Genomic DNA, 16,175 nt, shown 5'->3' with positions numbered 1-16,175 from the left:
CACTGTCTTGAACAACGAAAGATGGGATGACTTAATTTCTTTCTCTCCCAGAGTCATGTCACAGTGTGCTATCTAATGATAGGCGAAAGGAGACTGGACTTCATCACAACTTACTGCACCCTTGGGAGGAAAGCAGTAGAGGCCCTGTGGGTAAAACACACCATCCGGAGAAGTAACCAGTAAAGCGACACTGCATTCTCCCAGAATAAACTAGTTTAGGACTCCCGCTTCTCTCTCCAGCTACCTGTGGGCACTTCCCAGGAGAGTGCAGTTCACCTGTAATCAAGGCTCAGGTAAGCTCAGTGGACACTACGGTCAGTTTCACATTTCTGAATATCCATCAGATATGCAAAAGGAATAACAAACACCTGAAAAACACACACTATTCTTTATACAAGAACGTGATACTTTATTTCACACTCTAGAACTAAGAAGTACAGACTCCGGTGCGAGCTTGTCTGAACCTGGGTAAACTGCCCTCGTAGGAACATTCAGCTCATGGCCTTTTGTCTTTCAGCAATAAGTTTGTAGGGCAACAAATTCCATAGCCTCCTCCCAGGTCAGCCAGCCAGGAACTGGACACTCACACAGCTGGGAAGGAGCTGACTCACATCCCTGGCAGCGGATCACGGCTCCTAAGCACATCCAGGCTTGTTCACCACAGTGTCTACATTCCTGTCCCATCTGTCCTCACACCTCGGTGACTCACACCTCTCTCCCCTGTACCTTCTTACTTCCCCAGCGCCCTTCAGGGTTCCTGGGAACCGAGGTCTTCAGCCTCATGAAGTTTTACGACAGTGTGCAGGGCTCAGGAAAACCTGCAAATGTTTCCACTTATAGAATCATAGTCCTAATAAATGTCTCCATGTACAGAATGTGAGTTCTAACAAATAGCAAATGCTAATAAAAGCTAACATTTATGGAGCACTTAGCATGTGCTGGGTACTTGCGAACACTTAATACTCAACTCTTCTATGTGCCAAGTTCTTTGAATTGATATCATTTAATCTTTGCAGCAGCTTTATTGTTATGAAAGAGAATATTAAGACCCAGAGAGGTTAAGCAACTCGTTAGTTAAGTAACATCTAGTAAGTGGCAGAAATGGGGTTCAAACCCAAGACTTTATTATATGCTGCATGCCATTGCTATGTGCTATGGAATACATTAAGTATTTATAAACCCATTATATATTTATGCCCAGCATTAAGCTATCCATGGTAAATGCAGCTTGGTGAAAGGCTAACATTGTAGGGGTTAAAGACAGCAGTTATCTGGGCTGTGGGGTTTTCACTAGCCACTGCTGCTTTATCAGTGAGGGGTCCTAGCATGGAATCAGATGATGTCCAAACTAGGTAATACAGGGAGTGCAACAAAGGTATTATTTAAACAGTTGTGGTGAAGGTTTTGGGTAACCATAAGGCATGATGCAGAGCTAGAGGGTTAGAAGACCTGAGTAGTTATTAGCATTTCCAAACTTCAAAGATCAGGGAGTGATGCAAGGAATCTAGATCCCTCTGGAAAGCAGGAAAGGGGCTTTGGAAAATGTGAGAGGCCCAGGGAAAGAGCCAACCCAGGATGCCAAAACAAAGAAGAAGCTGGTTATCAATACCCCTTCATTCCAACCCTCTGTCTTCTGACTTCTGATCTCTTCCCACTAAGTCGCCCCAGCTGGTGGGCAGAGGAGAGGGACCCCAAGGGCCACAGCTTTCAGGCAGAGTGCAGTGTCTTGAAGGTTTGAGAGGAAAATGAAGGACAAACAGTAAGTACGTGGCACAGTCGCCTATCACGGTAAACTGGGGCAAATCTCAGCCTCACTGGGACTCAATCTCTTCATCATTATAATGAGACAATTAGACCACATGCAATTTACACTGCCTTCCAGCTCTGACATTTTAAAGTTTTATGAATCCACCCTCTATCTATTTCCCGAGAGATCTTCAGAATAACTTCAAAAAAAATAAAGTATGAAAGACAGCCCCACAACATACGCTCCAGTAGTATTCTGTGTCACTTCTGTGCAGTGCTTTGAATACAAGAGGGCAGAGGATGGCTGGGATAGAAGGACATTTGTTTGATCTAGAAAGTACCCTGGAAACTGTTAGATAGTCTAAGAAAATGGCTGGAGAATATGAACCTTGTCCCATAAGAAAGTTACTGTAATGCAAAATCCTTTGCTGTCTTTGTAATGCAAGAAAAGAGGGAGGCACTGAAAAATGATACATATTGCCAAATGTTTGTGAAAAACCTGGACATAGATGCCGAAGCCTTACGTGCTTTGGGGCAGCCTGTGTCATGACCATTCAGCCCCGTCGCAGCAACCTCTCAGGGAACCAGTGAGTGGCCACGTGCAGGTTGTCACTGGACATGGCTGCTTGGCAGCATGGCCTTGGCTGGGGGAAAGCTGGAGGTAGGACAGGTAAGGGGTGTGTACCTCCACGAGTCACACGGAGCTCATCAAGCAGGCTTTACAACGTGCTCCTAGCTCTTGTGTCTGGCTGACTCATGAGAGAACACTAAGCTTGTCCAAACAGAAAGAAGACACAGGCTCTTGGTGAGAGCATTTGTCCTCGATAGCTTCTGGGGACATATTTACTTATCCCCAAAGGCTGAGATAACTGAAGTGTGGTGTTTTAAGGATTGCTGGGATTGTCTGAAGGTGTGTTGAGATTTTCCCCTGACTCCTTATAGCCTTTCTGCTTAAAGAAATGTAAATGAATTTGTACCACTATACAATCATCCCTTGTTTTCCTGAGACTCACGGAAGAAAATGTTAACCCCTTAATAGACTTACTGATTTTTTTTCTTAAATGAGAGAAAAATCAGAGCGTCTCAAGGCTCTTAAATCTAGGAAGCAATCAAAGTGCACAGACATGTATGTGTTAGGGGAAAGTTGGGGAGTAAAAAGGGGAAGATATCTAAGGTTGAATTGTTTCATAACTATATCTAATATTACTCTACACACATACATATATATATATCCTCCTAATCTATGGTTTCACTTTTTAGATTTTTAGTTACATATAGTCAATCATGTTTTGCAAATATTGCATGGAAAATTCCAGAAACAAACAGCTCGTAAGTTTTGTGTTATTCCGAGTTGACTGATGAAATCGTGCACTATCATGCTTTTTTCTGTTCCCACTGTGAGGCATTCCATTGTCCAGCATATCTACCCTGTATATATTTCCTGCCCTATAGTCACTGAGCTGCTATCTTGTTATCAGATTGTCCTGGCATTGCAGTATAGGTATTTGTGTTCAGTTAACTCTTATTTGACTCAATAATGGCCCCAAAAGGCAAAGGTAGCAAAACTGCCATATTGCTATAACTCTTCTACCTTATTACTAGTTATTGTCGCTAATCTTTTACTATACCTAATTTTTATAAGTTATTAACTTATAATTAAACTTTCTCATAGGCATGATTTCAAAAGTACAAACAGAATACACAGGGTTTGGTACTATGTGTGGGTTCAGTGTCCACAGGAAGTCTTGGAACATGTGCCTTCCTGGCAGATAAGGAAGGACTATTGTGTATACAGGGTAAATAGACAAAGAAGAGGTAGCCACCTACGATTAGGTAGCTGTGCCTCTAGCAGTTACATGCATACTAAAACAGAAGTTTAAAACATGAGAAGGGTTGTAGTATCATGTATCCACTCAGTAATTTTCTGACCTGAATTCCCACTTTAGACACCTCATTTTAGAAAACAGAGTTACTAACAACAGTGGTACCTATCATACAGACTGATATAATGATCCAATGAGATCAATTAGATAATGCAGGTAAAAGCACTTTCTAAGACATAGCTTCCTTAAAATGTAAGGGAGTATCATTATTCCACTTAATTGACAAGAGAGGTATATGGCTCATGAAGGCAAGTATTGCACTTCAAGATCTGTCAATACACAAAGCCACCTGCAGCAGAAGACACCGGGGATTTCTTAAAAATCTTAAAACTCTGCTTCTAAAAGCATTCTAAATATTAGATCCAAAGAGCAAGTTTCGGAGAAGCACTGATAAATACAGTGGGACATTTTCCTTCTCTTCCTTTTTGTCTGTTTTAAAAATGTCTTAACACAGAGCTACAGTAAAGGGTAAAGCCAATCACACATTTCCATTAGTACATAGAACTACCACAGATAGGTCTCTGGAGGGAGGATACAGTGACAGATGTAGACAGGGTAACTTGAAATCAAGTACTTTGGCAATAGACACAGGATGCTTGACTTAACAGATGTTTACAGTTAATAAATCCCATTTTATATCCATTTTCACAGAATATTTTTCTGCTAACATACATAGCAGCCCTCATAAAGGAAGAAGAATTCAGATCAAAGCCTGAGAGGAATTAGAAATGACACTCGGTGAGAATAATTCACTTTTGCTGCAAGAGAGCTATGATGCAAAATCAAACAGCTTCACTGCCAAGTCCCCCATCTTTCCCTGGACACCTGCTGAAGGGTTAAAGTAAACACTCCAACTATTCTGACAATTTGGAGAGGTCCTCGCAAGTCCCATCTGCAAGCACAGGCGCCATCCTTACCCAGGGACTCCATCACAATCTTCCCATGGAGAGAACTCACAGACTGAGGTGATACACCGATGAGACTCCATAAGAGACAGCCTGGCTTGCATTTGATGAAGATGCCAGCCACACTAATGACCAGGAGAGGGTGGCTCACCATCAGCATGAGCCGGGAGAAGAGGGGATGATCTTCCTCCTGCGTTCCTATCTAACTATGAAAATCTCTAACAGCCCCAGCCTGACACAGCTGAGGCCTTCTCCAGCTGGGAAGGAAAAACATAATAGACAAAAATTCTGCTCTCCCCCTCCTCCCTTTCTGCTCCCTTCCCTGTAGACAGACTCAGCATGAGGTTCCTGAGGAATTAGTTGCAGGAGGACGCCTCCCCCGCTGGCAGCCAAATGCCAGCAGCACGTCCTGCCCATGTAATGTGTCTGACATTTCTGCATCTCTCTAGGTTAACATTGTTTGACACTGACTTTCTGAAATATCTCTTTAAAATGGTTTGTGTGTGTGCATGAGTTCTGTTGCTTCATGGCATCATCATTATATATGTTTAATTTTTTAAAATTATTCTCTTAGTTGCTGACACATCTCTGCTTTGGCATTTCTAGTTAGGCAGAAGTAATTGGTTTCAGAAGGCTGAAAACCCTTATTTGAAACCATGTGCACATTTCTGTTGATGGGTGCCATAAAATGTTCAAATATCATCTTCCCTCAAGTAACACAAGCGTTAAAATCCAGAAGGACGAGATGAGATTGACAGGATGGTGTACTTACACTTTAACTACCTGTTGTCAAATTATTTTACAGCACATGTCTATGAAATGGGGTCAGTTTTCCTCCCTGGTCAGTTGCCTTTAGCTAGATCTGATCAAGTCTGAAAGGGATTCTTCCTTGCTGTCTGTACTAGGAACACTTTACATTTCTTGTTGTGTTTCCTAAAGTGCAAAGGATTAAGCCTAGATCGCTCTCAACCATCGCCTGAGGCGCAGTCTGTGTTGGGAAGAGGAACAAAGACCTACCCATCCTGACTGAAAGGACATGCTCCCTAAACCTGGGAACAGTTGACTGCCAAGTCCTCTATTTTTCTTGGGGTGATTTGGAGGATATTTTCATGATTTTTTTGGGAAAAGTCAATGCTATAGCATGGCTGCTGAAGTGGGTGTCACTGACATGGCAAACAAAGAAAATTTACTGCAAAATAATGAGCCCTGACTTCAGATGGTGTAGACAAGGCAAGAGGAAAATCATGCACAGCTATAGCACAAGGCTGCTGGACGCAGAGACACTACCAGGAGTCAGGGCTTACCTGCAGGAAGACAGCTCTGTATGTGTTATGAGCCATCACAGAGACTGCATATGTCAGACAGCACAGATTGCTTCACCATGGGGGAGCTCTTCAGAGGCAACCTGGGAACCCTATCCTTATCATCTCTGAGTAATACTCATCTAGCGGCAATATGGCAGGGTGTTCAGGCCTGTGTACTCTACGATCAGACTGCTGAGGTTCAATTCTCAGCTTGGTCACTTATCAGTGGCACAGTCTCAGGCAAGCAGCTTAACCATACTGTGCCTCAGTCTCTTTATCTGTCATACGGGAACGAGCATAGAAGCTATCTTAGAGGGTTGTCATGAAGACTGAGTTAATACACATCAAACCATTTGAATTATGGCCTGTAACAATAAAAAAGTATTAATATCCACCCTCTCCCTGACTGCTCCCTACACAAGGGAAACTAGGTCCTGTTCTATTTTGGGCTACATGCTGTTGTCAAAAACTTTTTCTCCACATGGAACCCAAATGAAGCTCCCTGAAATTTCCACTGATTTACCTCAGGCCTATTAGGAAACGCAGAGCCAGGAGAAGCTTCATTTCTCTTCTTTTGACAGTTCTTCACAATCTCTGAGACAGCTGTGATATATGCCTAAGTCCTCTCAAGATCGAACCTCCCCAGCTTCTAGTAACTTTTCCTTATATGGAAAATTTCCCAAAGTTTTCTCTATCTTACTTTCTTTCTTTGGATGCATTTAGATTTGTCTGCATCTGACTGTACGGTCTCCACAGACTCTAAGTGAAAGGAATTTCTAACTGTGGTCTAAGAGTGGGTGATCCAGGAGACTAGTAGTCTTTGTTAGCCTAGATATGGCATTTTTTTCAGTCATAGAAACCGCTAGGTACAGCCACAGTTCATATTTGCCCATTCATTCATCGTTGTGGTCCACATATTTATGACATGCTTAGAGGAATAAAAGATATTCTCATGTTCTCTCTCTCTGTGTCTGTCTCTTTCTCTTTCTCTCTCTCCATGTGTCTCACTCTCTCAGTCTCCTGACATGAGTATGAAAGAGATAGTCAAGAACTCTCGTGCATAGACCCATATAATAAGTGCTTGCAACATTAGGCTGAACATTCTGCAAAATCAGTTCACAGCTCACCTTAATGGGAACTTTTATCTGGAACTAAATTTGCAAACCATTTGGGTGATCAGTCACTCTGACCACCAGAGAGCTGAGGTGACTTACCTAACCTCACATATACAGGAGGCTCTGAGAATTGAGTCGGTTTGAAATCACAGGCTACAACATGCCTGATGCCTTCTACATGACGAATTCCACATTTCTCTTGCTCACAATTTCGGCATCATGTAATCTACTTCTTTCCCAAAGATATTCATCAGTAACACTTGATAGGTTTTCCGATACAGCAAATCAGTGCACTTGACTGGCATCTCCATTGAAACACAGCTGTATGTAGGCATGGTCAGTGACGATTGGCCAGCTGAGAGCCATACTGGTGATTTAAAAAAGACCTGAATATATGATAATGTTCATATACAGTATATTCCAGAAAGATAGAAGAAAAGATTTTGAATGCTTCCTCCATAAAAAAGGTAAATGTCTCAGGAGACAGATATATTGAAACTGATTAAAACACTATACCAGACACATAATATTAGAGCATAATATTGCCTCTAATATATTAGATACATATACATTAGAGCAATTTTGGCTAGGTGTGGTAATACCTACTTGGAAGTCCAACACTCTGCAAGCTGAGGCGAGGAAATGGCAAGTTTGAAGCAAGTCTGGGTAACTTGATGACTTAGCCAAGATCCTGCCTAAAAGAATACTTAGCAAGGACTGGGGATATAGTTTAATGCAAAGGCCCTGACTTAATTGCCAGTACGGAAATATATATATATTACATTTCTATGTGTCAGTTACAAATAGTAATGTAAATTAAAGAAAGGAGTTCCAAGAGTTCTCAGGGAATTTTGAATTGTATGTCTTTTAAAAAGCAATTAATCATAGATTTCGCAGGATGTGGGCATCAGTCCCATCTTTACTCACACAATTATTTGGGAATCTCTGTGTGTGGGTTTACGGTAACAGGTGTCCTTTGGACCGGAGACTTGTCTAAACATTTCCTGGCTGTACTGACTGACAGATGATCTGGGGGCAGGAAATGTGGCAGTTCACTTATTCCCCTCCAGAGTAAAAATGTCTAAATACACATGTGCTTTCTACTTGCCAGAGAAAGATAATGCAAATTTAAATGTAAGATGTGGATGTCTGTGCAGCTCAGAAACAAGAAGCAGGGGGAAACCTAGCTTTAAACCACTTCTCAACCTGAAAGTATAGAAAAGAAGCACAACAAACAAGCTCAAAACATGAAATGAATCTCAAGCTTCTCAATTTGCTGCATCCCATAGACACGCAAGGGCACAGTACCTGGATTTGCTCTGCTAAAGCGACTTCTCCCTCTTCTCATTTTGTCTGGCTTAATTCTCACGGTCCTCTCCCGTACTACAGTTTAACGATTCCATGTAGGAACACACTCTCCCTTGCTTGACTGCAAACTTCCGAGGAAGGTAGGGCCAAAATGACATTTTAAAAACAAATCCAGTCATTGTCTTCCCTTCTTAAAACTCCTTTACTGGTTTTCTGCTTTTCCAAGGAGGAATCCTGTGTGTGTGTTGGGGGTGGGGGTGCCCCTTTGAAGTGACTCAGGAAACCCTGTAAGGCCTGATATTTGTCCCCATCTTAGCATCTTTTTCACTCTTCCCTCACTCCTTCTTCCCACTCGAGTAGTTGTAGCCTCTTAGTACCAGGAATACACCATTTTCTCTCCCAGCCTTTCCATCCCTCCCCCACCTTCCTGGGGTCACCCTGTGTTAATCAATTCACTTCCTTAGTTAACTCATTCCTATATCATGTTCAGGTTAGGATAGTCCAATATTACAGGCCATAGTCTTCTCCTACAGCTTGTCGTCAAGAACTTCCCAAAGTGTATTTCCTGATACACTGGTAGAACAGGATGTATCCCCACCAGGAGAACGTTACATCCTGAGTTCTCAGAGCCTTTCCAAACAGTCATGCCAGAAGGAGGAGTTCTGTCTATTTCTTTCTGGAAAGTACAATGTCAGTCCAGACATATTTCCAGAGGCAAAAGAAAGTACCCTAATGCTGAATGAGTCACCCACATCATATTTATTAAAAAAAGAAAAAAATAAGAAAAAGAAAGAAAGAGCCCCAGGCCGGAATGTGTACTTTAATGGCAGACTGGTTTCTTTGGTTAATGAGTTTAACATGCAAAAGGGCTCCCAGAAGATTAGAGAGAAGATCAAAGTGGAGGTGAATTAGCATTGTGTATTTTGGAAGTCCCACAGACAGTTCCTGATTAACTGCCTCTGTGATATACCAGTCACCCCAGTAGAACACGTCAGGTCACCACAAATGGACCACACCCAGACTTGGCTCCTTTATGCCCTAGCTCATAACTTTACAAAAAGCCTAAGGTCAAAAGAAGAGGAACCCTGCTAGATGCCAGGAACAAGACCCTGGTCAAGACTGACTCTGTTGGGTGTCAAGCAGATAGGTGCAAACTCTGGGCCTCAAGCTCCCCAATCTGTGAGTGTGAAGGGACCTTTGATACCTGCCTGTTAGCAGACTTGCAGGGGCAGCGACAGAAACACACGTGAGCACAGGGCTGCACCACCCAGAGCATGGCGGGCAAGGCAATGGAGTAGTCTAGAATTTGTTTAGTACCTATCCTATGCCAGCTCCTCTGCTGAGAGCTGTGCACCCAGTCTCTCAGTCCTCCGTCCCTCCGTTTCTTCTATGCCTGGTTAGAATCCTACAGACAGCTTATTAAGATGCCTCTTAGATAATGAACCAATCTGGCAATTCACTCTTCTTTCACCTTTTGTTTAAAAAAAGTCTCCATCACTACCTATTGACAGAGTCTAATATACCCAGTAAGAGCACAGGGAAATGAGTATTTTCTTTCAGACTAAGCAATTTAGTTAAAAACCAAGTAATCAGTTCCAGAGTGAAAATTCTTTCCTAGCTCTCTTCCTTCAATAAAAAAAGGGGAGGAGGTCTCCTTATCCATATAGTAATATATATGGCTTAAGAGACTTGGGGGTGGAGACCAAAGATATTCATCCAAAACCAGAGATTTCACGTTGCAGTGGATTATCCATGACTGAGCTCAAGGTGCCTCTCACCACTCCTACGCTGCCTGGCAGATACGGGTCAGAGAGCTCAGCAACGAATCAAAAAATCTCCTTGGCCTCTTCAACTTTTATTCTCATATGCTCATCTTATTGCAGATCACAGGATATCATTTTTATCCCTTAACTTACTAAAGTATGAGTCTTTTAAAGACAGGGGTCATGTCTAATCACTCTATTCCCGACACTTCTTAATATACCTCATAGAGTCTTTGTCCTAAATAATGTAACTTTTTTCACTTTTACCTGAATTTCTCCATTTCTATGGCAAAATGATAATTATTCCAACAGATATGTAATGAGATATATCTTGAAACATGTCTGTATAGATAGAAAAAAAGCAGCAGCTTTTAGAAGTAGATTTTTAAATATCAACACCTTAAGTATATGCCAGAGAAAGTTAATGGAATTCAAAAAGCTTTTCAAAGTCTGGAGTGAGGACAATGTGATATGGTTTTCTTACTAGTACAGGGGATTTTAAAAAAATTTCAACTTGATTGATGGGAAAAATTTCTGTTCATGACGATAGGCAATTGAAAGTGAAACAGACACCTAATTCTTTCGTGAGACATGGTATGGGCTACTACATTTTCAAAAAGCAGACGTGATGAGATGTAGAGATTATAAAAGATAGGATAGACTTTTATCCTGGAAATACTTTGGGAAAAAAGATCATGTAACTACAAGTTTCTGACAAGTGGAAAGTATCAAGAATTAACCCGAGAAGCGTCCTAAGGAATTGTTCGAGGAATTGATAAAAACAAAGCAAAAAGCTTCCGGGAGAACATGGCGGACAGATAACAGCAACTACTGGAGGCTCTCTGAAAGACTCGGCTCAGAAGCCAGGAATGGTGCAGACTAAAGAGACATAAGCAGGTGGAGATATGCTCTGCTGACTCAGGAATGAACTGCGCTGAGAGAAACCAACTTGGAATGCATTCCTGGTGCTAAAACAGGAACAGAAAAGCCTCGGTGTGGAGGCTGGACCCCGCGCTATTGTAAGCCGCGATTTGGGTTTCCCGCCGCGCGGCGGCTGGCTGCCTCTACAGCGGCTCGGCAAGGAGAGAGACGCGCAGAAGCTCTGAGAATGGCAATCTGCGAACGGCAGGGAGGCGTGCACTGACTTGTGGTGAGGTGAGTGAGAGAAGCTGACACTCTACCACAGTTTGACTCCAGCGGAGGACATTCTGGGCCCGGGCAGTCCTGCGGGAGTGGCGACTTCAGCCACACATCCCCCTCTCGGGCGGGATTGGTGAAAAGTGCCTGGCCTGCGTGACGCTGCCGGCGGACCTGGTAGGCTGTCCCAACCCAGATCCCAGAGCCTGACGGTGGCCGGGAGGGGAGACGCGTAGGCTGCCTGGTCCGTAACTCCCTGGTGCGCAGCGGTGAGCGGGAACACCTAACTGGCGCAATTCGATCAGGCTGTGGCTGACTGGGAGAGAAGCTGGGCCTCTTATATAAGCTTGCATATATAAGGAACAGAGAAGAAGAGGGAGCATGGGAAGAGGCAGCAACAAAAAAGGCTCCTCGGCCCCCAATTCTGAGAAACAGGCAATAGCAGACACCGCACCAATATACATAAGGCACCATATAGAGAGCCTCATAGATTCAGGAATGAAGTTATCAACGACCTGAAGCTAGAAGTATGCAGAATAGTTAGAGAAATGCTAAGTACCACCCAAGAAAAAACAGGCGGTGGAATGGAAGAACAGAAAAAAAGGGGAGAATTGTTTGATGGAGAAAACAGAGAAAGCATAGAATACGTGAAGCAGGTTCAAAGGGACTACCAAGATACTAAGAAGTCTATAGAAGACTGGCATAACAGCTTGAAAGAAACTAAGGACAGACTATCTGAACTGGAGGGCAGACTTGTAATATGGGAGAATGAAATGAAAAACTTCTTAAAAATAACAAAGAAACAAACAGCAATAATACAAAGACAAGAAGATGATAAGAGGATCCATAACTTAAGGATTAAGAACATAAAAGAAGAAGTAGGGACACAAACAAGTGAACTACAAAAGCTACTCACAGAAATAATCCAGGAGAATTTTCCTAATTTAGCAAAAGGTAAAGATACTCAGATGTATGAGGCATACAGGACCCCAGCTACCTACAACCCAAACAGAGCAACACCCAGGCATATAATAATAAAAATTCCAGAAATTCAATACAAGAACAGAATATTAAAAGCTGTAAGAGACAAGAAACAGACCACTTACAAGGGAACACCCATCAGAATTACAGCAGATTTCTCGGCACAAACCATCAAATCACGAAGAGCGTGGGGGGAAATAATTCAAGCTTTGAAAGATAATAATCTCCAGCCAAGATTGAGATATCCTGCACAACTGTCCCTGGAAATTGATGGAAAAACAAGGTGCTTCCAGGATAAAGAGGAACTGGGGGAATTTGCAACCACCAATTCAACTCTACAGAGAGATTGCAGGATATTCTAAAAAAAGAAAAATACAAAGAATCCAGAAATAATGGCAGAGAGGCCACAACGAATGGAGCAGAGAACAAAATGAAGAAGACAAACTGACAGCTACTGACAGAAAAGGAGCTCAACAGAAATGAGGCAGAGAAGATTGGATGATAGGAACAGCTATTTTGGAGAAAATGACATCTTAATAGGTAATACTGATTTAGTATCATCTTGTTTTGAAGTCTCATCTAGCTTTTGTCCTTCTGTCTCCAATGGTCTAAATAGGTTGTATCTTACTGGATTTTATTATGTATGATAGTATAAGCAAAAACCTTGTAAAGACAAGGAGATTATACAGAAACCATTATTCATTTTCTGTTAGTCGATTCTAAATACTCTGTAATGCTGTCATTCTCTTGAATGATTTTACATTGTTTTGATATACTTAATGCTACAGTACACGAAGTTGTACTCAAGGATTTCAAAGAAAGAGACAATATGGTAACTACTTTTAGGTTAGGATTATCTGGTGGTGAATCACTATTCTGCTTAAATGGTTATGTTTTGATCTGCGCTGTTTCGTTGTTATGCCCTCTTTTATCTCAATCTCCACTGCATTATTTACTTTTTTATCTTTATCCTTTTAATTAAAGGAAAAAATAGCAGGATATATTATAGTAACCCACTTTGACTTTTCATTACCTTGATTTAAAGCCCTGTATTACTCTCACCATCTGGTTTTTAACTGATGTTCCCCTATTCTGTTTTGCTGGATAGTATCAGGTTCGAAAGTTTAGGCATCAGCTGTGAAGATAATGAGATTCATTATGACGCCCATTCTTGTTGACTTTTATCTACTTTTGAAGACCTACAATGTCTCCAATGTTTTGGTTTTGTCGGTTTTATTCTTTACTGTTTTGTTCAATTGTATTATAACTAACGATATAGGCAATTCTATTAGAGATAGCGGGAGGCATTATAGTAACCATTGTTGATCACCTTGTATTATGTTTTTACATTATCTATTATGTCCACCCTTTTGACTTGACCGATTCTGTTCTGTTATGTCACATTTGGTTTTACTCTCTTCCAAAAAAGCAATAAGAACCGTGGGAGCAATGAAACCCAAAATGTGTAACAGTCATGGTACAAAAGAGAGGAAAAGAAAGTGCTCCAAACTATATAACTGCATGTATATTTAAGTGTATAAGATAGAAAATGATATCACAGAGTTTTATTGGATCAATGAACAGAACTGTTTGCAGTATCATTGATGGAATGTCCACTTTACAAGCTTTAATTTTGTGACTTGAACAATTATTTCTAAGATGACAATATGTAATCCATTAACTAGTGATTTCCTACTGTTCATTTTTTTTCTGTAAATCTGTATAACTTGTACCCTTTCCCTGTTTTTTTTTCTTTTCTCCTTAAATAAAATTAAAAAAAAATACAAAGCAAAGGAGCAGAAATAGTATCTATGTGTCACTTAAGGTAATGAAGCACGGAGATAAGAACAGGATGATGCAGTGATTTATTCAAAGATAATTCAGAAATAAGATTACTTGTTGAAAGAAAAAGCCAGATGATTCTATTGATACTCAAGACCAAATCTACAGCAAGTTTAGCAAACAAACAAACAAGCAAAAAAGAAAATTCAGCCCTTAGGCTTGTCAGTGAAAGGGATGGTATCTTTGTTCCTTCAAAAAGGACAGCCTCTCTACATCCTTAAGATCAGGTGACTCAGAAAAATCTCAATCAATGTTACTGAAATTTGGCAAAAGTATTCACATTTCTGTTGACTATAAGCTGGCAGTATTACAGTCCAGAGGCACATCTTTAAGGAAGTTATAGGGGAACATAAATAGATTCTTAGAATAGAAATAGCTCTTTCAGCATAGGTTAATGGAAGATATGTTATCACTAACCTGGGCAGGGAAAATGGAGAACTGATATATTAGGTTACCGCGGCTTGATAGGGAATTTGCCAATTTTTATGGAAGATTTGCACGATATTTGCTAAAGACACAGAAGGAAGGGCTTTCTGTTTATAAATGTGTCTATTTCTCTCAATCTTTCCAGTCAGGCTCCTAATCTAAGTTACCAGGGTATATCACTTGCCCTCTGTGAATTCTTCCTTCACATATTGATTTGAGAGGTTCTGTTTTTTATTTTTTGACTTGGTGATTTTTAACGGATTTGGTTTCTATGCGAATCTGACTATCAGCTCCTCATGTTCTGCACCTACCAGACATGCAAATGTGGTTTTTTCACATGACATCTTCTGTTTCTCCTTGGCAATTTATGTAATTTCAATGATTTGTCTCTTTATTTAATATCTATCTTTTCACAAATTTTTAATTTTTTTTGTATCAAGAATTGAACTCAGAACCTTGTGCTTGCCAGGCAGTTGCCAGGCCACTGAACTACATCCCCGGTGCTTTAAGTTTTAAAAGGGTTTGGAATTTCATTTTGCTCACCACTAATATGTCACATTTACTTGGAGCTAAGTATTTAATAAAGATTTATGAGATACAAATATGTATATATAGTAGACACCTCAAAGGATATGCATATATATAATGTATCTTGTGTATATATGTGTATTTGTGTGTGGACATACATATACACATATACTGTATGTATATGAGAAACTACAGATTGTTCATTGCTGTCTAGGAATGATAAAAACAAAACTGTCTTAAATAATAATGCTGACATTTCTTATAATGTTTTCATGTGAGTCTTCCAAGTAGTTCACTAACTCTGCACAGTCTAGCTCTCCCAGTGAGCAGTTCAGCTCTACACTGCACAGAGAAGAGAACAGGAAGTTGCTCCAGGAATTGAGTGTAGTCTAATATCAGCAAGGGCTTTGAAATAACCAAAGGTCTTATTACCAGCGTAGTTGGTGTTATGTAATTTACAACGTATGTGTCTGGGTCATGTCTTCCTACTATCCTATCTTCAAGGGGCCCCAGCTGTTTTTGATTCAGTTTTCTGGTATCCTCCCAGGGCCCAACTTGGTGCTAAGTATGAAGCAGATAAATGATGTATTTGTAACGATCTGTATAACAACTTTGAAACAGGATTTGAAAGTGACTGTTGGGACCGCTAATTTAGAAGAATTCACATGCGATCCAAGGACAGATTTGCAAATTGGTGATCTATTTAAAGTGGCCACATTGAGGACTTTTGTATGGTTAGAGTGTGGGAAGGTGGCTACGTGGGGGTACTTCTTGGAAATGCCTACTTTCTTGGTGAGGAATAAGAGAGGCTGCGGGCATAGAGCAAAGAGTACAGGCTTGAATTTTCACCTCAGAAACATTTCTTTAAGTGAGTCGCTTCTCTTTAGGGCTTGTTTTCCCATTAAAATTCCTACCTCGCCAGTTGCATATGCAGGGGAAAGTAATTAGCATAGTGTGGGGCACGGCAATATCTAAGAGTGGCAGTTAAGAGGTTTATTAGAAAACATGTCCATGCAGAGAAATTTGTAAATGTTTTCAGGTGCATGAGAGTGCCAAACTGGAAATAATCCAAATGTCCATAAACAGCTGTCTGGGTGAAGAAAGTGTGGCATATTTGTATCGGTGCAATACCACAGACCAATAGAAAGGACAGGGCATTTTTGCAGTAATAGATTTCGTATCTTGGCTATGGCACTGCAGTGAACACAAAGCTGCAGATGTCTCTTTGAAACGTTGG

At 41.0% G+C, this 16,175-nt stretch overlaps 1 protein-coding gene across 12 annotated transcripts in view; it reads right to left on the bottom strand.

Moving 5' to 3' along the window:
- Tenm2 (teneurin transmembrane protein 2) overlaps window positions 1–16,175 on the bottom strand; it is a 1,173,780-nt gene that overhangs the window by 453,791 nt on the left and 703,814 nt on the right. Inside the window, exon 1 of one of the 12 annotated variants that reach the window (XM_063230752.1) lies at window positions 4,547–4,826. The exons of the other annotated variants lie outside the window; for them this stretch is intronic. Within the exon in view, the coding sequence (XP_063086822.1) occupies window positions 4,547–4,694 (148 nt within the window). The 5' untranslated portion in view covers window positions 4,695–4,826. Of the gene's footprint in view, window positions 1–4,546; window positions 4,827–16,175 lie in introns of those variants that run through there. 12 annotated transcript variants of the gene reach the window in all.

The sequence above is a fragment of the Cavia porcellus genome, unplaced genomic scaffold (genome assembly GCF_034190915.1).
Source record: "Cavia porcellus strain 051 isolate PalLab524CR breed Dunkin Hartley unplaced genomic scaffold, mCavPor4.1 scaffold_19, whole genome shotgun sequence".
Taxonomy (NCBI): domain Eukaryota; kingdom Metazoa; phylum Chordata; class Mammalia; order Rodentia; family Caviidae; genus Cavia; species Cavia porcellus.
This window is presented reverse-complemented; position numbering and strand designations above follow the sequence as displayed.